The 14,599-nt window shown below is 37.5% G+C and overlaps 1 protein-coding gene across 2 annotated transcripts in view; it reads left to right on the top strand.

Annotated features, from left to right (window-relative positions):
* The window catches only part of gucy1a2 (guanylate cyclase 1, soluble, alpha 2), a 43,958-nt gene extending 32,601 nt beyond the window's left edge, over nt 1–11,357 (top strand). The window contains exons 8-10 of one of the 2 annotated variants that reach the window (XM_015045985.1): nt 2,173–2,327; nt 5,340–5,582; nt 5,709–11,357. In XM_015045985.1, the coding sequence (XP_014901471.1) occupies nt 2,173–2,327; nt 5,340–5,559 (375 nt within the window). In that variant the 3' untranslated portion in view covers nt 5,560–5,582; nt 5,709–11,357. Of the gene's footprint in view, nt 1–2,172; nt 2,328–5,339 lie in introns of both variants that reach the window. The other variant, XM_015045984.1, reaches the window with a different exon arrangement.
* Nucleotides 11,358–14,599: the final 3,242 nt, after the last annotated feature.

The following is a 14,599-nucleotide window of genomic DNA, read 5'->3' as shown; positions in this document are numbered from 1 at the left end:
TTTGGATTTTTTTAAATGATTGAATTGTGGCACTTGTGGCTTTCCATACCTGATGCGGTGTAAATTGTTAATATCTTAGGCTTCTGCTTGATTGACATGTATAGATTTGGGCTCCAAATGCCATGGACCAAACCTTCCCTTGACAGCAGACATACAGCAGAATCTTCATCTTATTGGTGGTTTGCTTTGTTTCATTTTTTTTAAGTTGAAAATTAATTTACACACTTGACATTTTTTTCAATCTGCTGTCTGCACTTCAGTTTGTTCTTGCTGATTTGTCACTCTGCATCTCTTTGTTCTTCTGTGGACTAGGTGTTTCAAAAGTCAGAAACAAATCTTTTTCCAATTTTTTGTTTGTTACCCTTCTGTGTTAAGCTAACTATGTTTACTGCAGCGTATGTTTGATTAATGTTAGTTTTACCTAAGCACAAACCCATGGTGTTCATGTTCTTTTTTTTTTCAACTTTTTCCCCTATTTTTTTTCCTGCTTTTCAAACATAATGCAAACATGTTGATCATTCAAGTTGTTTGATGAATCACTGTTCTGTGTTTGGTTCTGTGATGTAAATGTTATCTTTGCTGCATATATACTTTTGTACCATGCAAGGCTTACTGGTTAAGCAATGATTAGAGGCACAAACAAAAGCAACATTGACTATAATGCTATAACTTATTTCTGAGCCACCTTAAGGACTTAAATCACACTCATTTTTTTCCCCGTGTTCTTTTAATTTATTATGTATTTTTCTTCTGTTGGCTTTTAAATAGCCAGTTAACACTGCTGCAGAACATTACCACCTCAAAGTTGGAGTGAAAGCTGTAGACACCAGACTCGAAATCTGAGGTGCAGCTTTCCAGTCTGAATATAAGCATGTGAGCTGGCACATGTGGATGCAGAGAAGCATGCCTTTCAGTCTATCTCTGTATCTATTATCTGTTTGTCAGCATGGCCAGAGGCTATGGTGTGATTGGCTGCCTGTGCCGCTGCGGCATTTGCTCTTCGACTTCAATGAGGGCCATGTGCAATGGATGCTGACTCATGGCAAAACAGAGGGGAAGAGTGTACGGCTATTACTGTTTGTATTTTAAGGCTCAGAAATGAAGAGAACAGTGGGCGCAGATGCAGATTTGTTTGTGTGCGTGTATGTGTCTGTCTGAGTGGTTGTCTGTTGTAAAGACAGGCGAGTATACAGCCTGTCTGTATGCGGTTTAGCCACAAAAATAGGTCACGCTGGTGCACCTGCCATCCTCGTTCTCCCTCGCTGTCTGTTTCATTTTCTTTATCTCTCCCCCTGAACCGTCAAGGTCCAACCATCTAATTATAGGTTCATTTTGCCTTTCTCTCCATTGCCTTTGCATTTGCCTGCGCTATCTCACTACAACCCTCAGCTGTTGTTGCCATGACTCCATCGCAGTGTGCTGGAATGCATGTTGAGATTAATTGTTAACAATCTACTGGGTTCCTCTGGGTTTGGTGTGTGATGTGCAGTATGCAATCTTTACCTAATTGTTACAAATCAATAATTGATCAAGTGGCCCTGATTTGGAAGGATGGCTTTCACACTGCCTGCAGTTATGTATAGATCCACACTAGATTACAAAATGAGCACCGTAAACCTGTTACCAGGGGGAGAGGGAATTGATAATTTTCCCTCTCACTCTCATGCTATTTTAAATCCCGTTGCTGCAGGGTGTGCATGAGATTAGATAACAACATCCAAGCTATTATGGAGTTATGATCTCTTCGCTACAATGTCCATTACTCGTTCCAAAGCATACACAGTACTTCTAGCCTCAAAACAAGAAAGCTTTTGTACTGTATAGTAATTAATTCCATCAGTTCAGCTCAGCTTGGAAAACTAATTTGCGAGCGTGCTCTGCAGTGCCTGGTGTCATGTCACTCCAGAGGCCAGGTTGGGTTGAATTCAGGCACAAATTAAATGAGTTTGCCCATATTCTCTGCTGCAGACATGACACACTGACGCTCAGTTTCTATTTTCGATATCTGTCTAATTTCATTTCTCCGAGCTGAACATGAGATCTCCTGTAAGATTGGCCTTCTTATCTCAACCCAAGGACAATATTCTGCTAGAAGGAACTTCAACAGAAGTGTTATGACCTGTCATGGGTCTAATCGCTCTTCCCTTCTGTCTTTCTCCTTTCCTCTCTTAGTTAAGAATAGGCATCCACACAGGTTCGGTCCTGGCAGGCGTGGTTGGGGTTAAAATGCCGCGATATTGCCTGTTTGGGAACAACGTCACTCTAGCCAGCAAGTTTGAATCAGGAAGCCATCCAAGGTGCATCAATGTTAGTCCGACGACCTACCAGTAAGTACCAGCAAATGCATGTTTTTAATAAAGCAAAGTAAGTCCTTTGTTTGTAGTTCATAGAGATTTAAAGGTAAATTATAAAGAAACATTTTTGATCACATCTGTTACAAGGTGCTTGCCATTTTTAAGCACTTGGTAGGGATGAGTGAAAAACAAACCCAGTATTATAATCTCATTATTTGAAAAAAACATAAAGTTGACTAACCTTTACCATGATTACATTTATTCAGTATGGAATCATTTCAAAAGTTAAGAAATAAATACCTTTTTTTTTTTTTAAATACACTGATGTCACACCTTATGACATCCTACTCTTAATACTTTGTACCACACATTTTTTTTTTTTACCAACTAGTCTTCTACTATAGCGCGTTCATACCAATGGATCGTACAGAGTGGGACCTCTGACCGTTCCTATGCACAATTTCTCTCTTTTGCAACCATTTTTCAGTTCATCCTAAAGGTTCTTGGTAGGACTTAATCAATTAAAATACCAGGATATTTCTTTAATTTCTCTTTGCTCCAATTTATTGTGCAATCAGTGATGATGCAGTGTTCATATTATAGGAAAATAGCCTTGAACTAATTATCACATCCATATGCAAATCTATTAGTAATCAAACTAATGTGTCTTTACATATATTTAGTTAAAATAAAAAGTAATAAACAAGAACAATAAGGACTAACAATTTATTCACACCTCTCCCACCGGAAACACAAGTTGCTCACTGTCTGGTTCACAGAAAGCAGGCAGTGTAAAAAGACATGCTCTTCATCTTTCTCTCTTCGTCGGGAGCCTGGGCTCACTGAGGACCAGACTGGGTTACTCTGAGGGAGTAGGTAACATGTTCTGCCAAATACAGGCTTTGATCTCTGGCTGAAAGTCGGGACAGAATAACAGCAGGTAGTAGGAAGGGGCTATTTTTTGGGCTCAGCTGCAGAATTGGTGTGAAAATACAGTTTCTCTTGAGTTTGCAGAGACAAATATCCTCTCAGCAGTGTTTTGGGACAGACAACTAGTTAACGTTGACGGAAACAAAACATTTTCTTTGGCGAGTCTCAACGGCCTCAGATTATCACTTGGTACTTGTGGATGGCATATCTGGCTTAGCTGGTAGTAAAGCTTCAGACACATATCTGTGTCTAGTGATGGGTAGACGAGGCGTCATGTATCGTTTCGAATCATAGCAAAACTGTGTCGATTCTGTGTCGATACTGTGTCACTCAATACTGACACCTACTGGGCATTAAAAATTCCTACAGGCAACGTAGTGATTTGATGACCTAGTCTATACAATAAGATTTAATTAAGTCTTTGTATTTTATTGAATATTATATATTGTATTATGTCATATCTTCAGTTAAATTTAAAATATATTTGATATACAGTCAATAAATAATGAGAACATGCGCCATAAAGTGAAAATGTAAGTGGATGTGTTTGGAAGGAGGATGCATGGACTGTTTTTCCTCCACAAATTTTTATTTAAAAAAATGTTTTTACAAGATTTTGAAATTTAGTCTGTTACGCTTTTTTGACAAAACTTCTCCTGCTGTAGAAAAAAATGAATTAAACACTACATTTACAGCGAACCCTTGTTTTTCTTAGGGGTTGCGTTCTGAAAATAACCCGTGATAGGCGAAATCCGTGAAGTAGTTACCTTTATTTTCTACAGTTATTACACAGCATAAATAAATACTCTACATTGAAACCAAAGAACAAAACCTGTTTTCAGATCAGCGGATGTGCGTGTGTATCAATCGGGCCTTAATGTGATCCGGAGTCATGTCATTAAAGCGTCTCCTCCAACCTGCCCCGCGAGATTCACAACTGTATCTACGGCAGAGCGATGGATCTCATCAACGAGCCTCTGGTCGGGTTTTGAGCTAAACACAGTTTGGCACGTTAATGTAATTTCGAAACAGTTTCTGTATCGGTCACGTGACTTGCTGAAACCAATACACCGACGCGGGTTTTGGTCTATGGGCTTGACACATGCACCGACGCATCAGTGTTGCCGGACCCATCACTATCTGTGTCCAATGAGCTGCTCGATTCAGTGGGGGACGTAGAAAGATGTGGATGAGTGATATGCCCGGATGGTGGGTACTCAAATTAACATGTTAGTGACAGCCCTGACGAGCCTTTAAAAAAAGTGAAGATGTTTTCCCCAAAGGCCTCAGAAAACCTTCTAATCTCCTTATCCCTTTAAATCAACACTCTACCTTAAAACATCAAAAGTAGCTTTGCAGTAATGGTAAAAAAAAAAAAAAAAAAAAAAAAAAAAGTAAAAATAATTAATACATACAACATCCATTTAACAGTGTGCCACAGTCTCTATTAGCAATTAAAGCTATTGTGAATCACAACATGATTCAAATTGTATAGATTTCTTAGCAAATAAAAGTCTGTGTGCAGGACAGAGAAACTGACTACGAGTTTATCAAAACTTCAGCGTCTCAAGCCTTGTTCTGACTTCTGTTATTTTTTCTTTAATCTGAGTGGGTGAAGAACTGAAAGAGATATGCACCCAAACTTTAGATCCAGCTTTAATCCTGGTGCATTCAGCATCAGAACCACAACAATAAAACATGAGATAAATCTTCGCCTTGGTCAGAGAAGGGCAGCATTCGTCTCTGTTCACATCTCGATTACTTGAATGGCAAGTTCTTATGATTTTTCGATTCTCAATTAAATTCAAAAATACTTTATTAATCTCAAAGGTAAATTAAATAGTTAATACAATTGGAGGAGTGGCTTTGAGAAAAAGTTTAGTTATATGTATTTAAGAGGGATTGATTAGGTTTTCAAATAATTTTGGCACTGGCCATTAGAAAAAAAAAACTCTTAATTTGGGATTTATTTTTCTTAACTTAATAGATGCTCTGAAATTCAAGGTTAGAAATGATCATATTTACTGTAATTATGATGATTATAAACAGCTAATGAATGTTATTATAGTCTGTTTTACACTACTTACAGCTGATGATTCTGCTCTTTTATAACAGGTTGTTGAAAGATGACCGCTCCTTTTCGTTCATCCCCCGTTCTCGGCTGGAGCTCCCAGAGAATTTTCCCAAAGAGATCCCAGGGACGTGTTACTTCCTGGAGGCAGGGACTTCGCACAGCCACGCCTCGCTTACCAGCTCTCGCTCGGCTCCTCCGGCCTCTATGAGGAAGGTCTCCTACAGCATCGGGACAATGTTTCTAAGAGAAACCAGTTTGTAGAATCACACACAGATGTTTAAAATGTAAGCGACTGGATCTGAATCCCAGAAACATACAGGAAACCAGTCACGCGGATCTGTGGTTATGCAAATGCACTATTGTAAAAAGTGGAATTTACACCTGATTGGTGAAATATGCTTTCATCATAGATGAAAGAGAACAACTGTCCCCGTCTCTTCCCTGAGCAGTGGAGATATTCTTCAAATGACTTGAGGGACAGCAGCTGCACTAGTCCTTTATCTATCCTCCAAGAGGTGGACTGATATAATCAAATTGTGGAAAAACCTTTGGACAAAGACTCTGTTCTAGCTGGATGCCTCGGCTGCAGGCCTGGTGTCTGGCTCTCTGCAGCGGTTCGCATTCAGACAACACCCAGACCCTCGTCCGCATTAAACAGAACTGAGCTGAAACTCACAGCGATCACACTCATGACCACTGTTGCTCTCATTGGCCATTTGCAAACGGAACAAAACCCCTTTTCACATACAAGGTGGGTGCTGAAGAATGAATTTTGTATGACTCGCTGTCCATCATGTGCGACAGAGACCTGGAAAACGACACAGCTCTCCGTTTCCTTCGTGTTCATCTGTCTGTAAGTCATGTTATGCTTTACCAAACGTAAGAGCTGCTCCTCCAAACTTTTGACATGCGGCCAGCTGGCTGGGATTTGTCAAGGAAACAACACGAGGACTTGCTTTGAAAAGGTAAACGCTGGAAGACGAATGCGAACTAGAGTCATACTAATCCAAACTTTTAGCCTTGATTGTTTTGGATCCTCAGCAAACTATAGCAGACAATGTTGTAATAATGGAGATAAACAGAATGCTAATAACACAGAAATGTAGATGTCTCACAGCAGCTACTCTTTGAGTTTTCTTTTTTTAATCTGTGATTCTTTGTTTTAGTGTATTTCATGCTTTAGCCTCTTTTTAATAAGATCACTTGTCAGCATTTACCAGCTTGTGCTTACTTGCATTCAACTAATCAGCATTTTTACCTACATGTAGCATCGTCCGAAATGCTTTGCTTTTAGGAGGGACCTGTCCAGATCGGCCTGCATCTTGCTTAGGTGACATCAATGCAAACAGGTATTTGTGTGCAGGCATGTCCCTTTTCATGTCTGCAGGAATAACAGATTGTTGTGTGTTTTAGTTTGTAGAGCTGACAGGAGGAATCGGACACGGTTCACAGTTCCTCAGTCCAGATATGAAAGAACGTCGAATCAAAGGTTTTACTGAACATACAGCCAATTTACAGATGTACTTTTTTTTTTCTAACTGCAGTGTTTATAAAAACTAATGAAAAAAATCCTGCATTTGTTTTGCCCTGTGAAAATTTAACCAAGATACAGAAACCCAAAATGATTCATGCCTCTCACAGATTTAGATTTTTAATTTTTATGACCTCCAAGTCTTTCAAGTTGAAAGGTCACCTTGCCATCTTTCTAGTTTTTAGCTCCCTCCAGTGATTTTTTCCCCCATCAGATTCAACTCTGATGGGGGAAAAATTTTGGTTAACACTTCAGTGTTAACCAAAATGTCAACACTACAGTCAGGAAAAGAAGTTGTTGGTAAAATTCAAAGATTACTTTGCACTTAAATCTGCAGAGCTATGAATACATTTTGGGAATAACTGAAAATAAAATTCAAGTCGACTTGTTTGCTGGCAAACTGAGTTCAACTTGCTGAGTGAATAACTCGGGCTGTCCTACACAGACCCAAACGTAATTATAAAAAATTGGCCATCACAAAGTAGAAATATTGGTTTTTGGATAGTTTGGCTTTGGAGTATTTTACTGGTGACCTTACAGATTTGTGTTGTATTCTAAATTAACGTTTACGTAATTGCTATTTTTCACGACCTGTGAAATTCAGCCCAGACGTTACGAATTGAAAAGTTGGTTGAAGAGGAAGAATTTTTCATTTCAATAAGACGTACTCAAACATTCCCATCACAGCTGTGTTTAATACACCACTTATTCATAACAAGTTCAGAAATGGCAGTGGTCACATAGGTTTAAATAAGGCATTCCTGTGTGCCTACTTACTTCATAGTTTAAAATAAACTTGAGGGGTTTTTTTTCTCTGAAAGTCATTTCTATAACCATAATTCTTCATACATGCTTTGAAAGAAAAAAATAAACTTGCAAAATTATGTAGCAGGACTTAAAATAACAAACTAAATGTGCCAGTTTGTTTCAAAGATGCCACCAGCACAGGTTAGACATGATTTCTAAGTAACAGTGTGGTTTCTGTGTGTCATTCTGAAAGATCGTTGGCTAATTGTAGGAGTCTGAAACACATGCCATATGAAAAATCACTTACTGTATGTTGGATGCAAAAAAACAAAACAAAAACAATGTTAATATGCTCCTTTTTCACAAGTAATGTAAAGAAAAGCGACACCAGCTTAAAAAATGCAATATTTTTTATTGGAAGAGGAGAAATAATGAATAACAAAACCGTCTGCTTTTAAGATACCCAAGCGGTATCTTAAACACATACATACATAACTTAATAAATAGAGATGGTTAAAAAAACATACTATTAATAAAACTAAACAGAAAATAGGGCAAGTGAAAGTAGATTTAAAAAATATAGACTTGTTCACGTTTTCTAGTGTGAGATGTACTTTTCAGTTTTGGGTCATAGCATCTCATCAGTGGTTTATCCGCAGCGGCCGGCTTATTGTATTCTAATTCTTTTTCATCAGATGAGTTTGAAAATACAGATGTTATCCAGGGATCAACACGTTAACGCAGCTTTGCATAAGGAGGATTTGGACTTTGAAGGGACATTGTTGTGAGTAAATGTGATCATGCAGCCATTTTTTGTAAAACATAGTGAAATGGGGGAATTGTTAGCTTTAAAACTAAAGACTTTCCATGGATTACATTTGCAGCTGAAAACGTATATTTCCATATGCTGTATAAAAATATACAATATTTCTTTCTTCACTGTCTGGCATAAAATCAGACTAAACTTTTCCTTTATTGCATCAGTTACTGTTACTAAAATTACTACTATTTAATAAATACGAGAATAGTGAGAGAGAGAGAAGTAAATACAATTTTTATGAAAGTTAGCACCAACTAAAGTTGTTTCCAAATTAAACGACTTGGAAATCATTGATGATAACGGTACGGCTTTGTAAGATTCTGACTGATTATTTCATAAAATTTGAGTTAAATGAAGGCCACCTGTCGATGTATTTGTGGCTGCAATTCAAAAACACTGCTTCCTTGTGCAACATAATGTGCAAAATTGAAAGAAATTAGCCGAGATATGGGGAAGAGAACAACGGACCCTGGGCCGGTTCCTTCTCAAGTGGACTTTTCAGATTTCCACCATAAGGACGTCTAAACTCGCAAGTCTAAAAAACATAGTCCACTCTGTGAAGTATATCGATGGCAGCATCATGCTGTTTCACAAAATAGATGACATCATGATGTGCAAATATGAAATCAATGGCTTTAGAGAAGTCATTGATTTCATATTCAGTGATCCATTGGCTTCGCAGCAAATGGATCTTCTGAACAGACGATGACTCTACTCACACAGACAAATTAATTACTAAGTGGGCTGAGGAACATCACAAAGTCCTGATCTCAGTCCCATAAAACATCCGAGGTGCATTAGTGTCCAAGAAACTTGTCCTACAAATCTGTCTCTGTTACGCTGGTTCTGTCAGGAAAAATGGGACAAATTAATCGGAGAAGCTTATGAAAGGAGACCCAAAACCTTTTGACCTTTTACTATGGAAAGATATGTTAACGTAAGTTTGAGGAATCTCTCTCTCTCTCCTATCATTCTAGTAATTTAATAAATAGAAATAACTTTAGTATTTTTAAAATATCTAAAAAATATATATTTTTTATTGATTTTTTTTTCCTATCCACAGTAACTCTAAGACATATCATCTATTATTCCTGTTCGTGCCAAATGATAAAGAACTAGTGGTTTAAGCTCATATTTGTCTACATGAGCAGTCTTTCAACTATATGAAGCAGAAAATACATCCTGCTTATAAAGAAATGCTACAGTATTTAAAAATGTTTTTCATACCAATTGTGTTATCCAAACTTTCTGTAAAAAATATTCACATATCTATTTTTAAATTGCTTTGTATCATGAAATTACACTTAGGAAACTGACATACTGGAGGAAAAAGTGAGCACAGATCCAAAAATAAATAAATAAATAAAAATCTCGACATTAGATTTTGCAAGAAGAAAATTAGCTCAAACCTGTAGTACCATTGTTCAGTGAGAAAATATAATCTTAAGCAGCAAGTAATTGTGTCGTGTGCACTTAATTTTTCTTAGACAAGCTGCTGCTTAGCATCAGAGCTGGTAGATTGTTTTGTGTGAAGACGTTAGTCAAACTGAAAGAAAGTGAAACGTTATCAACATGCTCCTGTTTGATAGTGGCAAAGCATAAAGCTGCTCTGGAACAACAATGCACGTTCAAGGTAACGACAGAGAAGCAGCACCCGCAGCATCCACGTGAAGCAATAATAATATGTATGCAGGGAGACAAATCAGTTTTCAGATAAATAAGGGTCAAGTCTTATAAGCAGTCCTATGTACATATGTTAACATACTATGAGTTGATATTACAGGTTAGCATTGCACACATGCAGTATTATATAACAGATACAACAACTCTTGTAGCTTGTATGTACTAAAGGTGTTGTTTTCACTGAGCTTCAGAGCTTAAACTCTTGTTCCCGGGCTAAATAAAGCGGATTACGCCAGCGTCACACCCACACAACTTGTGTCCAATTCTCCAGTTTCTTGTATAATATCAGACATCTAGGAAATCTTGTGACTCTAGCTGTTCTGACAAAGAGGTTTTGCAGGTGCTGTTTCTCTGCAGAGTCATGGATTATTACACTGCAGTAAATTTTCACACAAGCCATTACAGTCAAGTGTAGGAGGGCCTCAGTGTCCAGTAACAAAAAAAAAAAGGCAAATCGATAAGGATTTTATTTTACACCATCATTTTAGAAAGTCAAATAACTTACAATTCTGTTTGAGCCTTATTAAAATTAGTTCACAAAAAAAAAAATAAAATAAAATAAAAAAATCCTGAAACCTGTTTCAGTTGTTTTACTTGCTTAGGTAGATCATTTATGTCGGTGTTTGAGCCATCTGCTATTAAACTGACTGTCCCAAATCACACATAAGCATTCTGCAGCCTCAATGATGTCTTTTCCTATGATTATAATGAATAAAATATTCTCTGTATTTTCATTTTCACTCTGTTATATTTCAAGCTGGTTTCTTTACTGATGTACTGATAGAATGTTTTTTGTTTTCTTTTTTGTCTACTTGATATGCATCATTTTCATTTATAGTAAGTTAGCTTTTTATTTTTTTGTTTATGTCTGAATGTTATAAAATACATCTATTTGCCATGATTAACTCTGTTCCCAGTGACTCACTTTAAAACAAGTCTGAGCTGATTAGAAACCGATATCAGTTTGATCAATGGTTGCCTGGTTCTTACAGCAAAAAGAAACATGACTCACACCTTTCTGAACAGAGAGGGGGAAAAAAAATCCAGCCCTGCTCCCTCTGATAAGTTTTCATTTTCTGGAAACGGTACGCTTAATCACAAATCTTCATATTCAGTGTTTTTTTTTCTCCTACCCCAAGGCACATCTGGACATAAACTGTGTTTCACCCTGCTACTGGGATCAGGGGTCTGCTGTGTTTTAGGGTGCTTGATGACAGCTGTTGGTTTCTGACTGATGTTTAGGGGACATCTTCTGTCTTACATACTGTAAATAAAAAAGAAAAAAAGAAAGAAAACACCGAGTATCTTTACAATTACAAAAAAAAACAAAAACAAAGCCTTGGACTCTTATTTTGAATGCATTTGCCACCACATTTTTGAGACACTCAGCAGTTATTGAACATATTGAATTTGCATACAAAGGCTTAAAGTCAAACAAAGTTCTGATAAAAGTCTTAATGCTTCTTCTTAATGCAGCTCAGTCTTTAATTTATTCAAACCCTTCTCTGCATTTCTTCATCCCCCCGGCACGTCATCCTCTCGTCCTCCTGTTGTCTCTTTACCCTCTCACGTCCTCCTCTCGTCCTCCTGTTGTCTCTTTACCCTCTCACATCCTCCTCTCGTCCTCCTGTTGTCTCTTTACCCTCTCACGTCCTCCTCTCGTCCTCCTGTTGTCTCTTTACCCTCTCACGTCCTCCGTGCAGCCAGACAAACAAGCCATTACACTAACAGTCGCATGTTTTTGCATATTTCACATGCATCATTGTCACTGGACAACACTTGGGATTAACATCAAGCAAGCAAACCTGCTGATGGAAATCAGACACAAACACAAGCGACAGGAGCGTCGGAGGGAGACTTTCCTTTAATTTTACATACTGGACTCGTCTTACTAGACAAATGAAGCTCTCCTGAGTTATGGGATGCCAGTGGTGTTAGCATTTCAGCAGTGGGTTCATAGGGGATGGACTCTTTTGTTAACTCATGAGGATATGTGCAAGGAAGCTGCTGAATGAGATCTCCTTTTCATAACTTTGAAGTAACATTCTCATGTTTTGTAATGTGCAAATTGTATAGTACCTTACTCTTATTTTTTTTGTATTTATTTATTTTACCTTTGTGTGAATCTGCACGCTTTCATTTTGCCTGGCACTTCTGCTCTACTCGAGTCCTAGACTCTGCTCACTGTAAAAGACGGTGCCTCTGGTGCTGCTCCTGTTGTCACTCGTGCTCGCGAGATTTCTTCCTTCAGGCCAGCCTCTGGTGTTCAGGGAGGGATTCTCTCTCCCACGCTGTGCATCTTTACCTTTTTGAGACTTAGACCTGCTTCCTGATTAGCTGTTAAGTCCACACAGGGTCATTACCTGTAGTTAGGTAACAAGAAATTAAGAATATAGAATTGTTAAAAAAAAAGAAAAAGAAAAAGAAAACCATCCAAAAATGCAAAAAGAAGAAGAACAAAAACCCATTAAATTCTTCAGGTCTTGAACATTTTAAATCTTAATTTAATGATACAGAACACTTAGATGTGGTAAATAAATATGATACTATTATTGGGGTTACAGAGTTAACAAAAAGTCTTAATTTTTGAGTTTTTTGTGAAGTTAACAAAATTTTACATAATTTTTTTTTAAATCTCAGTTCCCAAACACTGATTAGAACTGATCTATTGGAAATTGTCAGTGGTTAATTGATTCTAGTTTTTCTGGATTATTTCAGTCACGGAGAATATATGGATGCGTTAATAACAGAACAAGTAAAGCTCCCAAATGAAAAAAGTATAGTTGAACAAGTGCTTGTCTTTGTCGCACGTTGAAGCCATAGTTGTTCTTGGTGAAGCTTTTGAACAGAACGGGCTTCTGCAAATCTGTTGTTGCTGATATGAGGAGAAAAGTCTATGTGCGGCTCATTAGCAAAGAGCTAATCCAATAAAAAAGATACTTAGCTTCCCTTAACTGCTTAAGAGAACTGAGAGTCCCGTAAATTTCTTCTGATTGATATTTATCCATAGATGATAAATGTGGAAGGAAGATGTATGATACAATTATTGAGCTTTGTCTTCTGTCTTCTTGTTCTTAAGTGATTCAACAATTTCTCCAACATGCATGTAAGAATCAAAGCGACACTCCAAGTATGTTTTTTTTTTTATATATGAGGGAATAACATAACATTATGCAAAAGTTATAAAATTCAATTTTACAAAATGTCCCACCCTTCATCCCTTTAAACTCTTGGACATTTTGGGGTATGTCCGCACTAAACCAGTCCACCAAACATAAATCTGTGTCTTGGTGTGTATTTCATTTCTGCGGTTCTCCCCAAGTCTCTTCCTCTACTCCTCTCCAACCATCACTTACCATGTCCTTTTAACTTTCCTGTATTTGTGTCAGTCCCCCCCATCTACTTAAAAATTTTGGTGGTATATCCAGGTAATAGTTTTAGTGACGATTAAGAGCGCACAGTTTAAAATGATGATATAATGAACACATTTTCATTGGAAACTTGTGGAATTTGATCAATATGGAAAAGCAGGAAGGCACCAAGTGTTTGCTAGGAGATTCAGTGGCATAAAGAAAAATTCCCAGATTATTAAAAAAAAAAAAAAAAACATGAAGAAAAACCTCACTCTATATCTTCCTGGCTGAAACATTTTCCACCAGGGTCAGTGGAGTGGAAAACAGATGAGCAGGATCAGGGATTAGTGTTGATCCATGCAAATTAAAAGATCACAGAGGCAGCCTCTCAAGGCCATGTGAACGCCATGCCCTTTGTGTCCATCTGGGCGCTTCTGTATGGATGCATGTGTCTATCTGGGAGTTCTTCTGACCACCATTGAAACATTGCTGCCCATTATGTCTCATTTCCTTGCATGTGCAATCAAAGAGATTTAATCTTCAGACATAGTTCGACGTTTATTTAACCTGTGAGGTAGCAGCATGCTTTAGCTCACAGGATATCTGTTATTAGTATATGTCACAGTTCAATAAAAGAGACGACGCTTTAACAAAGAATGACGGAGACGTTGCGGCAAACGCTACAATACTGACCATAGTGTAACACGTATTTTAACCTCAGAGTAGTTGTAGACTTTGTGTTGGTCATAGACTGCTAATTATAAGTTTCTTGACTACTCATATTAACCTTGAAATAGAAAATATAGTTAAACTGTTTCACTTAAATTATGTAGTAAGAATCATTTAAAGGAACACATAATAGTGTCACTGTTTGTTATAAAAACCACAACTGTTTCTTATTGTGGATTTTTTTTTCCTACCTATTAAATAAATGTGCTGCAGTTAGAGGTTCAATTATCCCCAAAGTGGCTAAACACAAATGCCTGCCACACTTTTAGGATTTTTTTATTTGCAAATATTCTTGAATACTCTTTGTATTTTTGCTTCTATTTTACAATGATGGGCCACTTTGTGTAGGTCTGTTACATACAATCGTAAAATACAACGAAGCTTCTGGTTGCAAGATGACAATACGTGAAAAAGCTCAGGAGGGAGGAATACTTTTGC

The sequence above is a fragment of the Poecilia latipinna genome, unplaced genomic scaffold (assembly GCF_001443285.1).
Source record: "Poecilia latipinna isolate Pla-1442-1.1 unplaced genomic scaffold, P_latipinna-1.0 Scaffold759, whole genome shotgun sequence".
Lineage (NCBI taxonomy): Eukaryota > Metazoa > Chordata > Actinopteri > Cyprinodontiformes > Poeciliidae > Poecilia > Poecilia latipinna.
The sequence above is the reverse complement of the archived record's forward strand: the minus strand, read 5'-3'. Positions and strand labels throughout refer to the sequence as shown.